This window comes from Rhagoletis zephyria, unplaced genomic scaffold, assembly GCF_001687245.7.
Source record: "Rhagoletis zephyria isolate East Lansing unplaced genomic scaffold, Rhagoletis_zephyria_1.1 Rzeph_scaffold_01830, whole genome shotgun sequence".
Classification (NCBI taxonomy): Eukaryota; Metazoa; Arthropoda; class Insecta; order Diptera; family Tephritidae; genus Rhagoletis; species Rhagoletis zephyria.
Window position 1 is genome coordinate 50,796 of NW_016158914.1, and position 17,763 is coordinate 68,558.

Here is a 17,763-nt window from a genome sequence, read left to right on the forward strand (position 1 = left end):
TTCGCTTGGCAATCTTTATCATCTCTCTCAAAATGGATATTACAAAATGCAACTGGAAACTGCTGTCGCTTAGACTGTGTTTATACACGGAAACTTTTGTCGACGCGATTTTTCACATTCCCTTTTGTTGTTGCTCGTTTCATTTACACACGGCGATTTGTGTGTATGCAATTGTTGTTGCCAGCTGTGAACAGCGGTTCAATTTACACAGACGAACGAGAGCACAAAGCGTGTTGCCCGAGCACGAGCAACTCCCCCTCTCTTTTCCTCGTTCCTACAAACGTCGAGTTGCGGCAACAAAAATCGCCGTGTGTAAATGAGCACTTATTGGTAATTGTATTTTTATGGTGGCCTTGGAAAATTTTATGTAGAAAAATTAGTAGTTTCAGCTCTCTCAGAGCACTCTTCAGCAAACTGACGAGGAAAGTCGGCGTCTACAGAGCGACGCTGCGATTAGCAGGCTGAGGATGTAGAGCTTGAGAGGCTTGTCATCATTAAATCATTGAGGGAACATTTTTTTCGGTCCTTTTGAATGGTAACAGCCCAGAAACCAGGGGAGAAGACGAAATCTACAGTCAAGATCGATCGGTAAATGTCCTACCGCTCGGCTATGACGAGATACGATTACCATTTCCGTTTAAAAAAACCAATTAAGTTGCTACCATTATCATCTCTATTGATAAACCAGCCGACTTTGCTTCCGCGGATCACCGGACCTATGTCAACTTTTCTTCTTCTTAACTTAACCACGCTTCGTCGGGCCCGGAGCGATGCGCGACCTATTTTAGCCGGCAGTTCATCTTGCATCCTCCGGTGGATAAAGCCAAATGTCGAGTGACCGGAAGGCTGCACAAACTGCCAAACCCCAGTGCGATTCTTGTCTTCACCAGCGGTGAGGTAAGGGTAGCCATCGGGAAGGCGAAAGCCTCAAAAGCCATTGGACCCGACGGAATATGCATGCTGATGCTGAAAAATTTGGGTCCTACGGGAATACCGCACCTAACGGAGGTCCTCAACTTGTCAATGGCCACTCTAGTCATTCCAGACGTCTGGAAGATGGGGAGAGTGTTCCCACTGCTCAAACCGGGGAAACCAGTCAACAAAGGAGAGTATTATCGTCCGATAACCCTCCTTTTCCCGGTCGCGAAGACACTAAAGGCCTTGCTACACCCGTATTTTACAAACCACCTGACCCCAACGAAGCATCAGCATGGATTCCGTAAAGTGCACAGCACAACAACAGCACTTAACGCCATAAACACACAGATAGCTCGTGGCCTTAACCGAAAGCGCCCCTGTGAGAGAACCATTCTAGTAAAGCTTGACCTGTCTAAGGCGTTCGACACTGTCAGCCATTCAACGCTACTAGAAGACATAGAGGCCTCCTCTCTCCCAAACGGTGGTCGGCGAATTATCTGAGTGGTCGTCACTCGTCAGTAACTTTTAAGAGACAAATCGAGCAAACCGAGGAAAATAAAACGGGGTTCCACAGGATGGTGTCCTTTTCCCATTACTGTTTGACTTTTACATTTCAAAGCTCCCTCAACCACCAGAGGGAGTCTCGATTGTCTCTTACGCCGACGATTGCTCGATCATGGCGTCCGGGAATGAAATTGATGACTTGTGCTCGAAAGTAAACGGTTATCTCGCCAAGCTTTCTCCCTTCTTCACTGCACGGAGCCTAACCCTCTCGCCTACAAAATTCCTTAGTGACACTTTTTACCACCTGGACGAAGGAGGTCAGACTACAACTGGGAATTCACATCGATGATACACGAATTCCGATGGTGAACAACCCGAAGATACTCGGAGTAACATTCGGTAGCCTGCTCTCCTTCTCGGCGCATACAACCGCAATTGTCAACAGAGTACAAAGCCGCAACAAGGTCCTCAAGTCGCTAGCCGGCAGCACCTGGGGCAAAGACAAAGAAACGTTGCTGGAAACGTGCAAGGCAATTGGCCGGCCGGTTTTGAACTACGTAGCGCCCGTGTGGTCATCGGGCGACGGGATGCCTTTTGATGTCGCCGCAACACCACCTGCACGAGGAGGCCCATTCACAGATAGGCGGTCTCGAGTTATGTAGATTCCCGACCCGTGAATGCCATTCTGGGCATACAACCACCAGACGTGGACGAGACAGAACTTCGTCTACCTCGGACCACAATAGCTCAACTGTGTTCTGGTTACTGCAGCAGGTTGAACTCATAACTGAGCAGATTAAACGAAGATGTTATCAACGAATGCCCGCCCTATAAATCCCACTTCGATAACGCCCCTGTCCTTATGGACAGACCCCGTCGAGGCTGCACGCTTCCTGGGGCTACCGTTAGTAGAGCTTGACGACAACGATTGAGGGACTAACCGATCTGTAGCCACTACAACAACAACAACCGATAATCCTCAACAACTGAACCAAAGCAAAGCGAATGGCTCTGGAGGTGACCGAGCGCTATTTGAATTTTTAATCGGTCTTATCGCGAATTCCATGTGAACAAATATTCCCAAAAAATGATAAAGCAGAACAAAAACAATTTTTCCCAATTTATTTTTGTTAAATTATGGGAACGATTTATTCACATAGAATTGGCGATAGAACTGATTATGTTGCTCGGTACTGGCATGGAATCTGACTCCTACCGAGTGCTAGTACAAACGGCCGCTTTTATATTGAATTTCGCACACATACATCCACGCAAATTTTTTATAAATTTTTATTTGTGGAAAAAATTCGCGACGTGAATATGTTAATTTAAAAACAAGTAAATATGTAAAGATATATACATATATATATAAATAGATATATATATAAATATATATGTATATAGCATATAACTATATGTACATACATGCATATGTATATATATGTACATACGTACAAACCAAATACGACGCATGGAGGCATCTTGACTTTCTTTAATTTCACAATCGATAATTTAATTTTAATATTTTTGCACATAACATTTAAATTTGTATATATATGTATGTTTGTATATGTACACATATATTTTTGTGTGTTATATAAAAAGCATAAAAATTGCGTAAATTTACTGAATGCGAATTGGCAAATACTTTAATTTCCTGAATCTATGTTCTATGTATGAATATGTATATGTAAGCATGAAGAAATATGTATGTTTATAGATGTTTATATATGTACAAAAAAGTTAAAACCAGCTGGAATGTTAATTGTTTTCTTTAATAGTTTTTTTTTTGTTATGATTTTTGTGTGTATGTAGTATATTTATTAGTTTTATGTATGTATGTATGTATATTGAGAAATGTTAGGTTTCCTAAGCGAGTTAATCGTTTTTAATTTTGAACATGCATACATATGTGCATATATATATATATATGTATACATACATATGTATATGTAAGTATGCCTTTTGATTTTCTTCATTTTATTTTAAGGATAGTAAAGAAAGATACATAGTTTGGTAAAAAGATTTTTTTATGCATAAGGGTGAAAATTTCATCATGGCGAATCTCAATAAAGGGGCTTGTTCGAGATGCAATCACAACTGCAGTGTTGCGCGAATTATTANAAGATACATAGTTTGGTAAAAAGATTTTTTTATGCATAAGGGTGAAAATTTCATCATGGCGAATCTCAATAAAGTTTGTCAAACGTAGTATTAGGTAGTCAACTAAAAAATGTTTCCTGTTACTTTTCAATTGACTTTAATTTACATAATATAGTGATTGCTTATTAATCTAATTTCATAATATTCTTACAAGCCAATGTTTTCACAAATGGAAACTGGACAAAAGATGGCAATCGGATTAGTATGTATCATCACTACGGTGTGTATCAGAAACGATTTATGTATGTATGTAGCTTAAAAGTCTTTAAAGTTCTCAAAAAGCAGCTCGAGATTTTTTTTAATGTATTTTTTTTTTTTTATAAATTCAGCATGTTATATAAAAAGCTATTAGATATTTGACACTTCAAAAGATGTACATATGTGTGTAGATATATACATATGTATATACGAGTATTAGGTTAGGTAAGGCAGCTGTATTGAGAAACATTAAGACATACCTTTATGTAGTACTTACAAATAACAATTTGCACAACATACAAACGTGTATGTTCAAGGGCATAATTATTAACAATAGACTTTAAATACATCAATAAAACTTATTCATAGTAATATAAATAAGGTTGGCGTAGTTTTCTTCTATGTATTTTATGTATGTATTTATGTATGTATTTCTTGCCACACTATTTCTCCTCTAACTACATTTTGATTTGTACATACATACATAGACATGTACATTAATTAAAGATTGTTTGTAGTTGTTTGTTCAAAGCTGCACAAAATGCAATAATAAGACCGGGGTGAACGTGTACGGAACTGGCCAAAATCAATAAAATTAACGGGTTTGAAGCGAATAAGTCCAATTAGGAGAGAACATTTTATCGAACATTCATTGCATACATTTAAATTTAGAGTACCCAAACAAGCACATTTGGTGGTGATTTTCAGCTGTGATTTTGACCACAAATGTAAAAAGGTTTTAATTAAATATACATAAATATCACAGCAGCCAATTATTTTGTTAAAAATTGAATTAAAAAAATAACACATTTAATGCACTTTCCTTAATTTCGCTCGCTATAAAAGAATATTAGATTACCTAGGATGAATGTAGAAAACAGTTATAAACTTCTATAATATCTATACATTTATGAATTTGGATTTATACATATTTATGTACAGTGAACACTTAGAACACTTTAATTTTTATAATATTCACAACGATACGTTTTTTCGCAAATTTTGTATAAAAATATAGTAGATTCTATAACATAAACCACATAAATCAAAGTTTATGTGGATTTTTTCCGAATTTTCCAGCTTGCATATTATTATACTAAACTTGAACAAGCACAAAACTGCATACCAATAAGTTTCTAAAAAAATGTTGATGACTTTTTTTTAAATTTGTTAAAATATCCTGAACTTTGCAAAAAATTAACGAAATAAATGTATCACGTAAAACATTGTGAATATTGTAAAAAATAAAAGTGTGCTATTTAGGTGAGCGCCACTTTGTATGTATGTACATATGTATGTATGTATGATTGCATATGTTCGAATAGTTTACCAAATGAAGTTTGTGAAAATCTTTGATTTGAAACGATTTTTTTATTAATGGAAAAGCTCCATAACAAAACGCAATGACTCCACTTGAACATTTAATGGTAAAGGCGAGTTCATATAATAGTCGCCAAAGTCCATATACATACATATGTATGTTTACCACTCCGTTCCATAACTATATCAACATACGAGTAAATCAGCTTGAGATTCATACATACATACATAACAAACTATATGTGGGGTGTTTCCCTGGTTCGAACTAGCTTGATTTTGTATTCGATAATGTATCTGTACGGCTTGATAACTGGTGTTGACGTTGTTTTTGGGTAATTATATTTTGTAATTTCTTATGGCAAGGTAAGTCTAATCTTTCTTGTTACAGTTGTAAAAAATTAAAATAATAATAATTAAGAAAATATCGTTGCTTCATAATTGTTGCGTTACCTTTGTTTGCTTTATATTGTAATTTCCAACATCCAATAGTTTAGAAAGGTTGGCAAATTTTGACTGTTGATATAATTACGGAACGCAGTGTTTAGACCCGTGCATATATGTATGTATATAAAAAATAAATATGTAAATAACTTTACATAATATACATCTCCACCGTCAGTGCCAAATGTCGTATTTGATGTGGCTTGGAATTTTTGTATTGTTGTATCTGAATGCAACAAACGGTATAGTTTTCGAAAATATGTCTAATAGGGCCTTTCGCATTGGCGATGACGATACACACGAATTTTAACGATGGCAATTTCGGATTTTGGCGCGAAAGCAACTTCTTTAGATTCGTTTGAAAAAGGTTATTATGCGATGCTGTTTACTTCAAAACACTGTAATACACAACAGTGTTAAATTCCACTAAAATCCGAAATACACAAACGGTGGAATTATTGTGGTTAGTTATTTTTCGTTTTTATTACGCATTTTACGGCCTTTACATGTGGTGACTTCGCAATCAATTTAAGCGGCGATTAGTTTAATCAAAATTGGAAGCGATTAGTTGCAAGGCCATTCACACCAGGCGATTGTTGCTTTTAACTAATATTTGCCTGCAAAATCGCCTCATGTAAACCCCGTATTACTGTAATTGTTAGTAATCGATTTTTAATAGACAGTTATCTGACAAGCCGATATTTTACTACCTTTATTAATACCTATCTTCCTCCCTTCCTTCATTTCTTTATAATCGGGAGGGTTGGTTTTTTTTATTTATTTTCAGCCAAAGCTTATCGCATGAGTGCTTTAACAAGCGTTGCAAATAAAAACGTGAAAAATAGAAAGCAAACCATGAATAAAACTGCCTTTTCCTGATCTGTGAAACGCTTACGATTTGTGTAAATTGTAGTTATCTTGCTTATACACCGCCGTACAGCACCATGTTGCCCATGATTTGTTGATGAGCTTCCATGTGCCAATAGGACGTTGTTTGCCAATAGATTATTGGCAGTGGACGCTAAAAACGATGCAGTCGTTGAATCAGCTACTTCGGCTTCGAGTCCAGCAGCAATATTCCCTCCATGAAACTGGTGATGATGGTGGTGGTGATGATGCATTGGATCATCACAACTAGCGAATCCAACTGCACCCAATTCATTTGCCATCGACGTACCCAGCGGTATTAAGCCAATAGCATTAGGGCCAATAACAATTGTACTCCCACCATTATTACTACTACCGTTACTATTGTTGTTGCCACTGCTGCTGCTGCAACCATTCGGACTGGCAGCAGATGCACTTACAGAACGGTGGTGAAGACTGGACGACGATTGTCTGCTGCTGTGATGCGAATGACTGTGTGGAGGGTGGTTGTGCGAGTGGTGTGTATGCAAAGTGTGTACGTGATGCGCCAGATGCGAATGTCCGTGGCAGCCCATAGGCGCGTGGCCACTGTTGTTGGCACTTCCGAAAACGCTGGAAATATTTCCTAATATGTTGCCATCGATGTCGTCCAGTGATGCAATATGAGGAACTTGGTATCGGAATGCAGAAGTGTATTGACCAAATAACTCTTCGCCGGTAGTAGTAACTCGAATTGGACAAACGCGAAATTGGTACATAGTTCCCGGCTCTAGATTTTCAATTGTAAATTTGGTCTCTAGCCCCCTATAAATCTAGAAAAGGTAAAAGCATAGTTTAATTAGTACCTACATAAATATATGTACATACATACATAGTTATACAAATACTTATACTATATAAACCTAGACGATTACATAAAAAAGGATCAGCCCAGGCCTGCAGGCTTTGTCGGAGTCACAGCTCCTAAACTTCAACGTAGGTTACGTATAAAATAGCCCAAAAGATGGCTATAACCACAAACTGATTCATACGACGCCAGGTTATACAAAATATTTGAGGGATTCACAGCGCTGTCGTAAGTGTCGTATTGTTGTATGTCGTAAACTTTAAAAGCTTAAATGAATGCTTACAGAACTTGAAACCACAACCAAATATTTTTCATTATAATTCATAATATGACTCTGATGGTACATACTTTGCGAACCCCCTTAATATATTTTTTAGGCGTTTAAAATTTACGATCGGTCGTGATATTTCACTTCATTTGGCGTCTAAAAATTCACCCAGATGAGATATTTTCTGTTTTTCTGGTTGATATTTTACAAAAATCTGCAATTTTTAAAATATGTACTGTGCTGCAACAATTCTAGACATAATTTTTCAGTAATATCTCTTCTTTTTTCCTGAAATGTGTTTCAATTTTAATGCAAATATTAACTTTATCACTAATTTTTCCCCATAAAATGAAAAACAAACGATTTCATTTATTTCGTGGACACCGAGCAGCAAACGATAGTGCCGTGTTTAATTTAAAAACGTTTAGTTATTTGTCCACAGTTTTTGGATTAGTGGGCGGAAGGGGAGGGGGCGTGGGTATTGATATCTAACCGACTAGAAAGAGCACAGTTCACACTTTGTAAAAAGTCACACGTGATCCCTAGAAACCTTCCACAAACCCCTGGGGCACCATTGGAAAATGGTCTAAAATTAGTATTTTGACACCGGGAATGCAAACTCGATAAACAGTATTTTTGTGCAGAAGAATTCTATACCATTTCTACGAATAAAAAAACTATTAAATAAACTGTTAAACTGCATAAATAAAAATTCCAATCTTATAAAAACTGTGTTTCTCTTACATGTATCTTTGGCAACACTATACAAATATTTCAATGAGAGTAACTGGATTTCATTTCGTTCCGCTCCTCTCACGTTTGAGAAAAAGTTGAGAATTCAACATTTCTCAATTTGAAAATAAGAGAACTATTCTGCACGTTACCGAAAACTTTGTAACCGGAAAATTGTATTACCAAAAAATGTTACCAGCGATTCTAGGTACGTTGGTAATGCATTTAAAACATTCACCAATTCAGCTATGAAGAATTGTGCAAATTCTGGCATTGCATATTTCACGGGGCAATACTTTGTTACCAGCTTATGAGATGGTAACAAAATTTACCGGTTACAAAAGTACACATAATGCGAAAAGGGTTTAAAAATTGACTGGAACTTCATTTAACGGTTACAAACTTTTTATTACCAGCGCAGAATAGCCCGGTTCAGGAAAATTCCATATTAAAAAAGTGCCTAACGGTTATTTGAGATGCATTTGAGAACTAACGTTGGAGATTTGAGAAAAGGACTGATTCTCAAATGCATCTCAAATTGAGATTTAACAAAAAATTTTATTTTATTTATTGACCCTGAAAGCAAAGTTTCCTTAACATAAAGAAAAATAATAATTTAGGGCCTTTTGCATTGGTGCATATTATATTTATAGTTATAAGTATGTATGTAAGTAGCTACTTACGTATGTTTATTATAACTCACCCGCCTATAGTCACCGTCTTTGNCGAAAAATAATAATTTAGGGTCTTTTGCATTGGTGCATATTATATTTATAGTTATAAGTATGTATGTAAGTAACTACTTACGTATGTTTATTATAACTCACCCGCCTATAGTCACCGTCTTTGCCAATTGCATATTGTAATACATACTCAATCCGATCGCTGAAGGTATTTTTTGAATTTTGCCATTCAAGAGTGAGTGGTACGCCTAAAGAAAGGTTTCCCAAGCCGGCTATGAAACTAGTAGGCGTTTCAGGCAGCATTCCGGATGGAATAAAACCGGCAGCACCACCAGCGCCGTGTGTTAGCAAGCAAGCAGCAGCTCCTTCCATGGCCACTCGGGGCGCTTTAATGCTATTCGGTAAGGTGGGAGTCGTACTAAATATATATTCATGCGAGTAGTCTCCTATCCCGGCGCGGTCAGTACTTGCGTATATCCGGAAAGTATAGGCGGTACGCTCTTGCAACTTGTTCACTTTGCACATACTGTTTGTACCAGAGTAAACGATTTGAAACTCTTTCGCACGTTGTACAAACATTTCAACATAGTATTTTACGAAGTCCAGGTTCTTGCCGTCCCCCCATTTTAACTTAATAAAGTTATGCCCAACGCCAGTACATTCTAGAGCAGGTGGAGTAGGAGGCGAAGGCAACGTTGTGAGTTTGGCATATGCGGAAAATGGCCCTGGGCCAATTTTGTTTATGGCCTGCAAGCGGAATTTGTAGGTCGTCTCAGGCAAAAGCCCAGTAACTGTATAAACCGTGTTTGTGTCTGTCGTTGTAATTGACTTCTCAGAATACTCAATAGTATATGCAGTAATGGGAGCGCCATTGCATTCAGGTTCCGTCCAGTTAAGTGACACTTCCGTGGCGGTAAATTCGCAGTCTTTGATGTGGGGTGCAGCAGGAACGGCAGCTGGTGTTCGTTCGTTAATGTTTGTTGTCCATTTGCTTACTCCAGCCGCGTTGCTGGCATTTACACGGAAGTAATACATTGTAAACGGTAATAAATTGCGTAATTCGACGCTGGTTTGAGCACCCTGATAGCATGTTTGGAATGCCGGCATTTGTATTGATGACTTCTCCAACTCGGAGTTAAAATCATTTTGAACACTTGCACTTTCTAAGCGATATTCAACGATCGGTGCCCCATTACAGGTTGGTTCTTGCCAGTTCACAAGTAAATGTGTTGCTGATTTGACCAAAACTTTCAAATCGGTAGGAGCATTTGGAGGTGCTGCTGCTGCTGAGAATCGGAACCATGATGACCAGGCACCTGCACCAATGCGATTGATTGCGCGCACTTGCACTTCGTAAGAACAGCCGGGTTGCAAATCTTTGACCACACAATATGAATCCCGTCCGCGGTACACAATGGAATGGTCGTTGGTTTTATTTCCAATGTCGAATTGTCCGTCCAATGGACGCCTCATCTGGACCTCAAATTCTAGCACCTGCGAGCCGCCATTATAATCTGGTTTATCCAGTCTTAAAACTGCCGCGAATGGACCGGGCGGATTGTCGTAATAAGGTGGCGGCGGTGCAGCTGGTACTACTGCTTCTGATGTTATGTGCGCTATATCGGAATAAGGACTGAGACCTGCTGGACCTTCACATGAAGTTCGCAATTGGTAAGCTGTACCTGGTTGTAGACGATCGCAAGTAGTTTCCGTATCGGCACCACTATAAACGCGTTCAAATTTGGAACCAGATGTGATTTCGAGAAAATAGCGAAGTATTTCAGCGCCTCCTGTATCTGCAGGTGGGTCCCATCGCGCGCGAAAATGTGTTCCATGTATTTTTCCTTTCACGTGTGGTTTGCCCGGTTTTCCTGGTTTTTCAGGAGATGTTTGAAAACTGACCTCATTAGACCAAGGAGAGCTGCCAGCTTCATTTTCAGCACGCAATCGAAATTGGTAAGATGTGGCACGTCGCAGTTGATTGCATTCATGTGTGCAATCGGGACCATTGTAAGCGTTAAGATAGCCGTGGCCAGACTCCCGATCAAATATTTGCAATACATAATCATCATCCTGTTGTCGTCGTTCCCACCAAATTCGAATAGAAGAAGAGGTACTGCTTTGTAGTTTTGGTGGCTTCGGCGCAGACGGCGGATTGCAAGATGTGCTAAATGAGCAAACGCTGGAAAACAAAGAAGCTCCCACGTCGTTAACAGCTGCCAGACGGAAATAGTATAGGGTGGAAGGCTGTAGTTTTGTTAAAGTATAGTGTTTGCCTTTGGTTTTCGTGGCTTCAACAAAATTTAGCCCTTCACTTCCAGAATTTTGGCGTGCTGATCGGCCAGCTGATGTAAAATTAGTTTTGCCTTCGTCATATTCCAATATGTAGTGTTGAATGGGGGATCCATTTGAGGACGGATTCGTCCAACGCAAATGTAATGAATTTTTTGTCCGCATTACTAGTTTAGGTGGCATTGGTTGATCTGGTTCACAGGGTGGGGTTGTAAATTCGGTTGGATCAGAGGCCGATCCCTGTAGTTTTTCATAGTGTACCTAAATGTTAAAGTCACTGGTTATATGTCCATATATGTAAGCATATGTATATATATATATATATATTAATTTGGTTTTACTCACCTGAAGACGCACTATATATACTTGGCCAGGTTGCAAGTCCTGCACAATGCAATCATATGATTCGCCTTTATAAAGACTCTTGTACTTGCAGTCTTTTACGCGATCACTAAACAGCACATTATAACGCAGTTCACGGGTGTTTATCTGGGGATCTGTGATTGCTGCGGCTTCCCAGACGATTTTTGCAGATCTCGAAGTTAAATTAATTACCTGAAGAGATAAAGACAAACTTAGAAAAGCACAAAACAATCGGACAATAAACACTTTTACTTACTTTGGGTTTCTTTATTGAAGAAAGCTGCTCTATTAGCAGAGACTGATAGTCCTCTTCATCATCAACAGCATTTAATATGCCTTCCATGCTGTCTTCCGAAGTTTCAACTGAAGATGCCATGCATCCATTAGTGCTATTTACCTGGTGTGCATTTGAGGGTACGCTGCCATTTCGTTGAGAGATTCGTCGGCTATGCAAGTTCTGGTTGCTTGATGACTGCTGAGACGAAGTCTGTTGTTGCTGAACATGATTTTGGTTCCTACTTTGAAGACTGAGGTTTAATCCGGTGGTGCTGTTGCTTGTTACAGAAGAACTTGCAAGCGATGAAGGTACTATCAACATTCCTGCATTCAGTACAGTGTTGTTTTGGCTATGGTTAGGTCCGTTTGTGTTGCTACTATTATTGGTCAATACAGGTGAATGACTTTTTTGTGTGTTTATATCAGTACGCCGAGGGGACGGTGAATTGGTAGGTGTTGACATCGCAGGGTCTTAAATTCCAGATAACATGTGAATTAATTAAGAATTATTTGAAATTTAATATACGTATTAATAAGTTACTAACGAAACATATGTACGTATACATATGTATGTATGTACATAATTTTGGCCTAATAGAAAACAAGAAAATCTCAGAGGGAATTTACACGATTTTTCAGGCGATTTTTAGTTGAAAGCAGCAATCGCCTAGAAACGACCTTTCAACTAATGGCTTTCAATGAAGTTGGTCGGCTGCCAACTTTCGTCCAACTTTTGGTTCAACTAATCGCCTGTGAAAGTTGAATCATGTAAATTCCCTATAAATAATGTAGTTACTTAGTTCCCGTTGTTTTTCAAGTTTTCGCAATAACTTTGTGTGTTGACGCTGGCTGCGTTCATCTTTATGGTAATTATTGGGAGGTGAAGGTGAATGCGATAAGGGTTGCTGATGTGTCGACGTTTGCTGCTGTTGAGCTGTCAGAGCTTGTGGCTGTTGAGGAGGTTGCTGCGTTTGGACGTGGCCACTTGATAATGCGTGGAAATGGGCCGGTCCGCCACCTGGAAATCCCGCCTGTATTGGTGAATAGAAGTGGGAGGTGCCATTGGCAGCCAACTGAAATTAAAGAAACAGTGAAAGTGCATTTAGTATTTTAATTTACTAATACATAACTACAATAATATATTTACTTTCATATGCGTTTTTCTCCTTTGCCCTGACAAACCGATTTCACTTGGATTACAATTATTTGAAGCCATAATGTAGACTAATAGCCTAATATGAATACATGAATGTATATAATCAACTACGTGGCTTTGGTCGTAGGGACGCGAATTTCGATAATAATACGATACCATATTGATACTTTTGGCGTTCGATTACGATTTTTATTACTCGACAGTTTTAAAACGATATATTTTGGAATCGAGTACCAGAACCTACTCTGCAAGAAGTCTGGCCTATTAAGGGTGGGTAACTCAGCAAATTTATAGGAGTTGACTCAATGACTCCAACTCACTTTAAGGAGTCAGCTCATTCAACTAACTCATTTGACTCTTTGTATGTTACACTCATTCGTATCGTAGACTCGTTTTGAGGCATAGATGCGGTATAGCGGCCGTTGAGATAAAACAAAACTTTAAAGTGGGCGTGGTCAGCTCCTTTCTACTGATTTGAAAGGTGTAATTTTTTTTGTGTGCAAATTAATAGGGCGGTGCTAGGGGGAGGGTAAAGGTGGAATTTTCAATATTTTCAAAAGCTTATATTTCGAAACCTATTGTACCGAATTTCAAAATGTGGATATGGTTGGAAAGGCAATTGATTTGATATGCACATCTTTATATATCTTACATACATACATATTTCGAGAAAAACTAAAAAAAAAACGAAATTATAAGAATTTGTGAGGTTTGACATAACACCCGCAATACAAAATACATGTGGTTGTTGTTGTTGTATTCTTGCCACCACCTTGTATAAATTCGCCTCGTGCAAAAACAAAATGCAAGACTTTGCCATGCTAAACACTGTGGCGAAGCGAGAGAGTTATATGGACAAATATGAGCCACTATGATTCAATTGATTCATGTGAGCCCTACGGCATCAACTGAGTTACTGAGTTACATTTTTTTGGACAGGGAGTCTGAGTTACCGATTCACTTATAGGAATCAACTCAATAACTCAACTCTGAGTTGAGTTACCCACCTCTATGGCCTATAACTATCGGTCAAATTAGTGGGAAAACTGACTTGCTGCGTAGGCGGACTTGGGCCGCACTTAGGGATTATAACCCTCAGTAAGTAAAATTCTCTTTTCTGTGTTGCCAAAGAAGGGGGGCTGAAAACCTTTTGCAGAGAACTCCTTTTGCAGAGAACACCTTTCATATTTTCCATGGAAAGGTTTAAATTCTGAATGCTCAGTGGGTTATATCTTATTTTCTTTTGTCTCTCATCCTTCTTGTATATTTTAGAGTTTGACAGCATGATTCAACAACTACAGGTTGCAAGAATGATAGAATACAAGATTGCGCCAATCGAGCTGAGAGCAACTGGCCGTGACGTCCAAAAATACCAGAATGAGAGAGCAAGACGAACTCGACAAGAAAAAGAGGAAGCATCGACCAAAAGGCAGTGTTGCCAAGTTTTGACTTTGAAAAAGCACCAAATTTTTATTGGTGTATTTTATGGACTTTATATGAATATATAATTTTATTGCAAGGATGCCGATTCAAAAATCAATGTTTCTTGCACAACGGTCGATTTCTTCTGGCATGATTGAAGGTGCTGCCACATATTTCTTTGTCACTTATGATTGTCACTGTGCCATGATTTTGTTTAAATTTTTGTAAAATTGCTTACCACACTTACGATTGCTATAAATTTTGCTTAATTTTTTTTAAGATTTTCTAATTTGGTGTCTTCAAACTAAAAACAAAAGCACCAAAAANCATTTAATTTGCATGTGCAACCAAAGGCACACGCGTAGTCATGAAGGTGTTTTTATTTATTAAATTGTGATTAATTGGTTAAAATTAAAGTAATAAAGAAAGTTATAGCTATTCGAATAAAGTGTAAAGTAAAGGGGAATATAAAAATGTATTGGTGAAGTGGCTGCCTTGAGGAGAAAAAGGAGTGATAAATGTGAGCTAATTTCCGAATTTTACAAAAAAAAGGCATAATTCAAACCGAAGTTCTAAATAAATTAGTGGCCGAAAATTACAAAGGTAACTGTTAAAATAATGCGTAGACACTTGACTATACGTGTGTGGGTCACCCCTTTGGACGCAATACCCCGAAGTAGTTCGGTCACTTAATGAACAATACCCAATTCTAGAAAACGGGTGATGAGGGGGAGGGGTAAGGAAGCGGCGGTTGAGGACCCCCTGATTTCAAAAATACCCCTCTTTTCTAGCAACCCTATAGTTTTGATATAATTTGTTGTTAAAGTTTTCGTATCAACGATGAATAAGATAGCAAAATAACATCAAACTTGGTGCTGCCAGGCTGGAATTTTGAATAATAAAAGCGAATTTTTAAAAGGAATTTTCACTTCGTAGAATTCTCCTTTCTGTGTTGCCGAAGAAGTGGGGCTGAACACCTTTTGCAGAGAATTCCATCTCAAAATTAGTTTTGAGGGCCCGGTTTAGAAGTCTCCTCGACTCACTCCTCAAGCTTTTTGTTCAACCAGGGACAGGCGTACGGCTAAGAGTTGGCCGAGACGGACAAGTCTTATCCAAACTTACACGTAGGGCAGCGGTTAAATTAACCACCGCCTCTTCAATGGCTTGATCATATCCCCGGTGGCATCGTAGTTTGGTTGCCAAGCTGCTCCCTAAAACACGGCCAGTCCGTTTTTTTCAAATGTCGCATTAGCGCAGAGAAAATAGCGTCCTCGCTTGACTTAGAATTAAAAAATGTTAAGTTTCCCTTGAAAAATTGCATATTTTTATTAAGCTTCTATTAAAATAGACCTATGGCTGGTGAATGGTTAAAATATCGTTTGGGAACTCAAACTAAGTTGTTTTAATAAAAAGCCACACATATGTAGGTATGTATAATTAAACTGCTTTTATGTGCATGAAACTTACGAAAGGGGCATGAATATGTCCTTGGCTGGCGTGGAGCTGTTGGTATTGTGGCGATAGCACAACGTGCGCAAAAGGTCCGCTCTCGTTAACATATTGCTGCATCACCTGACCTTGTGGTACTTGTACTTGCACTGGGATTGGTGTGGGCCGGTTTTGTGAAACCATTTGCACCGGTGTTGGGCCTGTAAATAAATGAGATATCAAAATGTATATAAATTAGTTAATAAGCATTTATGGTTTTAGACTGAGCTATGTAACACTAGATACGTATTTTAAGAGTGCATAGAATTTTTTTCCTTTATCTTTTGTTATTGGCAGTGTCAGTACACACGCGCCACGGCAACTTTTACCGTAGATGTACGGTAAAAATACCGTAGATGTACGGTAAAACTTACCGCAAATTCACGGTAAAACTTACCGTAAATTCACGGTAAAACTTACCGTAAATTCACGGTAAAGCTTACCGTAAATTCACGGTAAAAATTACCGTAGATCGACGGGGCGGAACTTCGTTCTCCATCCACCAAATTATTTTTCCATTGCATAATACTTAAGCAAATATAAATATGCGGATTTTTGCAATTTTAAAAAGTTAAGGCACAGATATATTTAAAGCAAAATTTATGATGTAGCTCTTTAGAAATTTATTGATTAGTTTTTATATTTCTTATAAAAATTGAGTTGAAATTTTAGAGTTATGTGAAAATTGTAAACAAATGTTCTGTCTAAAAATGTGGTAGATTTTAAGCCTTGTGTGACTAGATGTGGTAGACCCCCAAATTACAAAAAAAAAAAAAAATACGTGGTAGACGTTGGTCAGATACGATTTCAGNCTGTAACACTAGATACGTATTTTAAGAGTGCATAGAATTTTTTTCCTTTATCTTTTGTTATTGGCAGTGTCAGTACACACGCGCCACGGCAACTTTTACCGTAGATGTACGGTAAAAATACCGTAGATGTACGGTAAAACTTACCGCAAATTCACGGTAAAACTTACCGTAAATTCACGGTAAAACTTACCGTAAATTCACGGTAAAACTTACCGTAAATTCACGGTAAAGCTTACCGTAAATTCACGGTAAAAATTACCGTAGATCGACGGGGCGGAACTTCGTTCTCCATCCACCAAATTATTTTTCCATTGCATAATACTTAAGCAAATATAAATATACGGATTTTTGCAATTTTAAAAAGTTAAGGCACAGATATATTTAAAGCAAAATTTATGATGTAGCTCTTTAGAAATTTATTGATTAGTTTTTATATTTCTTATAAAAATTGAGTTGAAATTTTAGAGTTATGTGAAAATTGTAAACAAATGTTCTGTCTAAAAATGTGGTAGATTTTAAGCCTTGTGTGACTAGATGTGGTAGACCCCCAAATTACAAAAAAAAAAAAAAAATACGGGGTAGACGTTGGTCAGATACGATTTCAGTACTTGTGTAAGCGGTGTAAGCGAACAAACCAGGTTGTTAAAAATAATCTGGCCAACCTTTATTTCGTTAGGTCTTTTTGACAGATGGCTGTAAGTTCGTTCGTTTTTCTTACACAGCCGTTTGCACGAGGGATTTCCTAAGCATAAAAAAATGGAAATACAATTAAATGAAATACTTGCCGCTTTAATTTCATTTTTTATTATAACAAAATTGTTTTACGCAAATTTGAATTTCGGTAAGGAAATGTTAAAACTCAGCTGTTTTTCACACAGAATTTGTCTCTCTCTGACGCATTTCCGAATCGTTTTTGTAATTTGACTTCAGTTTTTTTTGTTTATATTTCAAATGAAAATTACAGGAAAAACTTTATATCATACGGGCATATAACGTATACTATATATAATATA

The 17,763-nt window shown here is 37.9% G+C and overlaps 1 protein-coding gene across 1 annotated transcript in view; it reads right to left on the reverse strand.

Moving 5' to 3' along the window:
• Positions 1 to 5,289: 5,289 nt before the first annotated feature.
• The window catches only part of mtgo (miles to go), a 30,817-nt gene continuing 18,343 nt past the window's right edge, over positions 5,290 to 17,763 (reverse strand). The window contains exons 2-7 of the mRNA XM_017619293.1: positions 15,918 to 16,099; positions 12,669 to 12,945; positions 11,853 to 12,343; positions 11,579 to 11,788; positions 9,086 to 11,494; positions 5,290 to 7,223 (exon numbers count right to left, since the gene is read on the reverse strand). Coding sequence (XP_017474782.1) covers positions 6,339 to 7,223; positions 9,086 to 11,494; positions 11,579 to 11,788; positions 11,853 to 12,343; positions 12,669 to 12,945; positions 15,918 to 16,099 — 4,454 coding nt within the window. The 3' untranslated portion in view covers positions 5,290 to 6,338. The remainder of the gene's footprint in view (positions 7,224 to 9,085; positions 11,495 to 11,578; positions 11,789 to 11,852; positions 12,344 to 12,668; positions 12,946 to 15,917; positions 16,100 to 17,763) is intronic.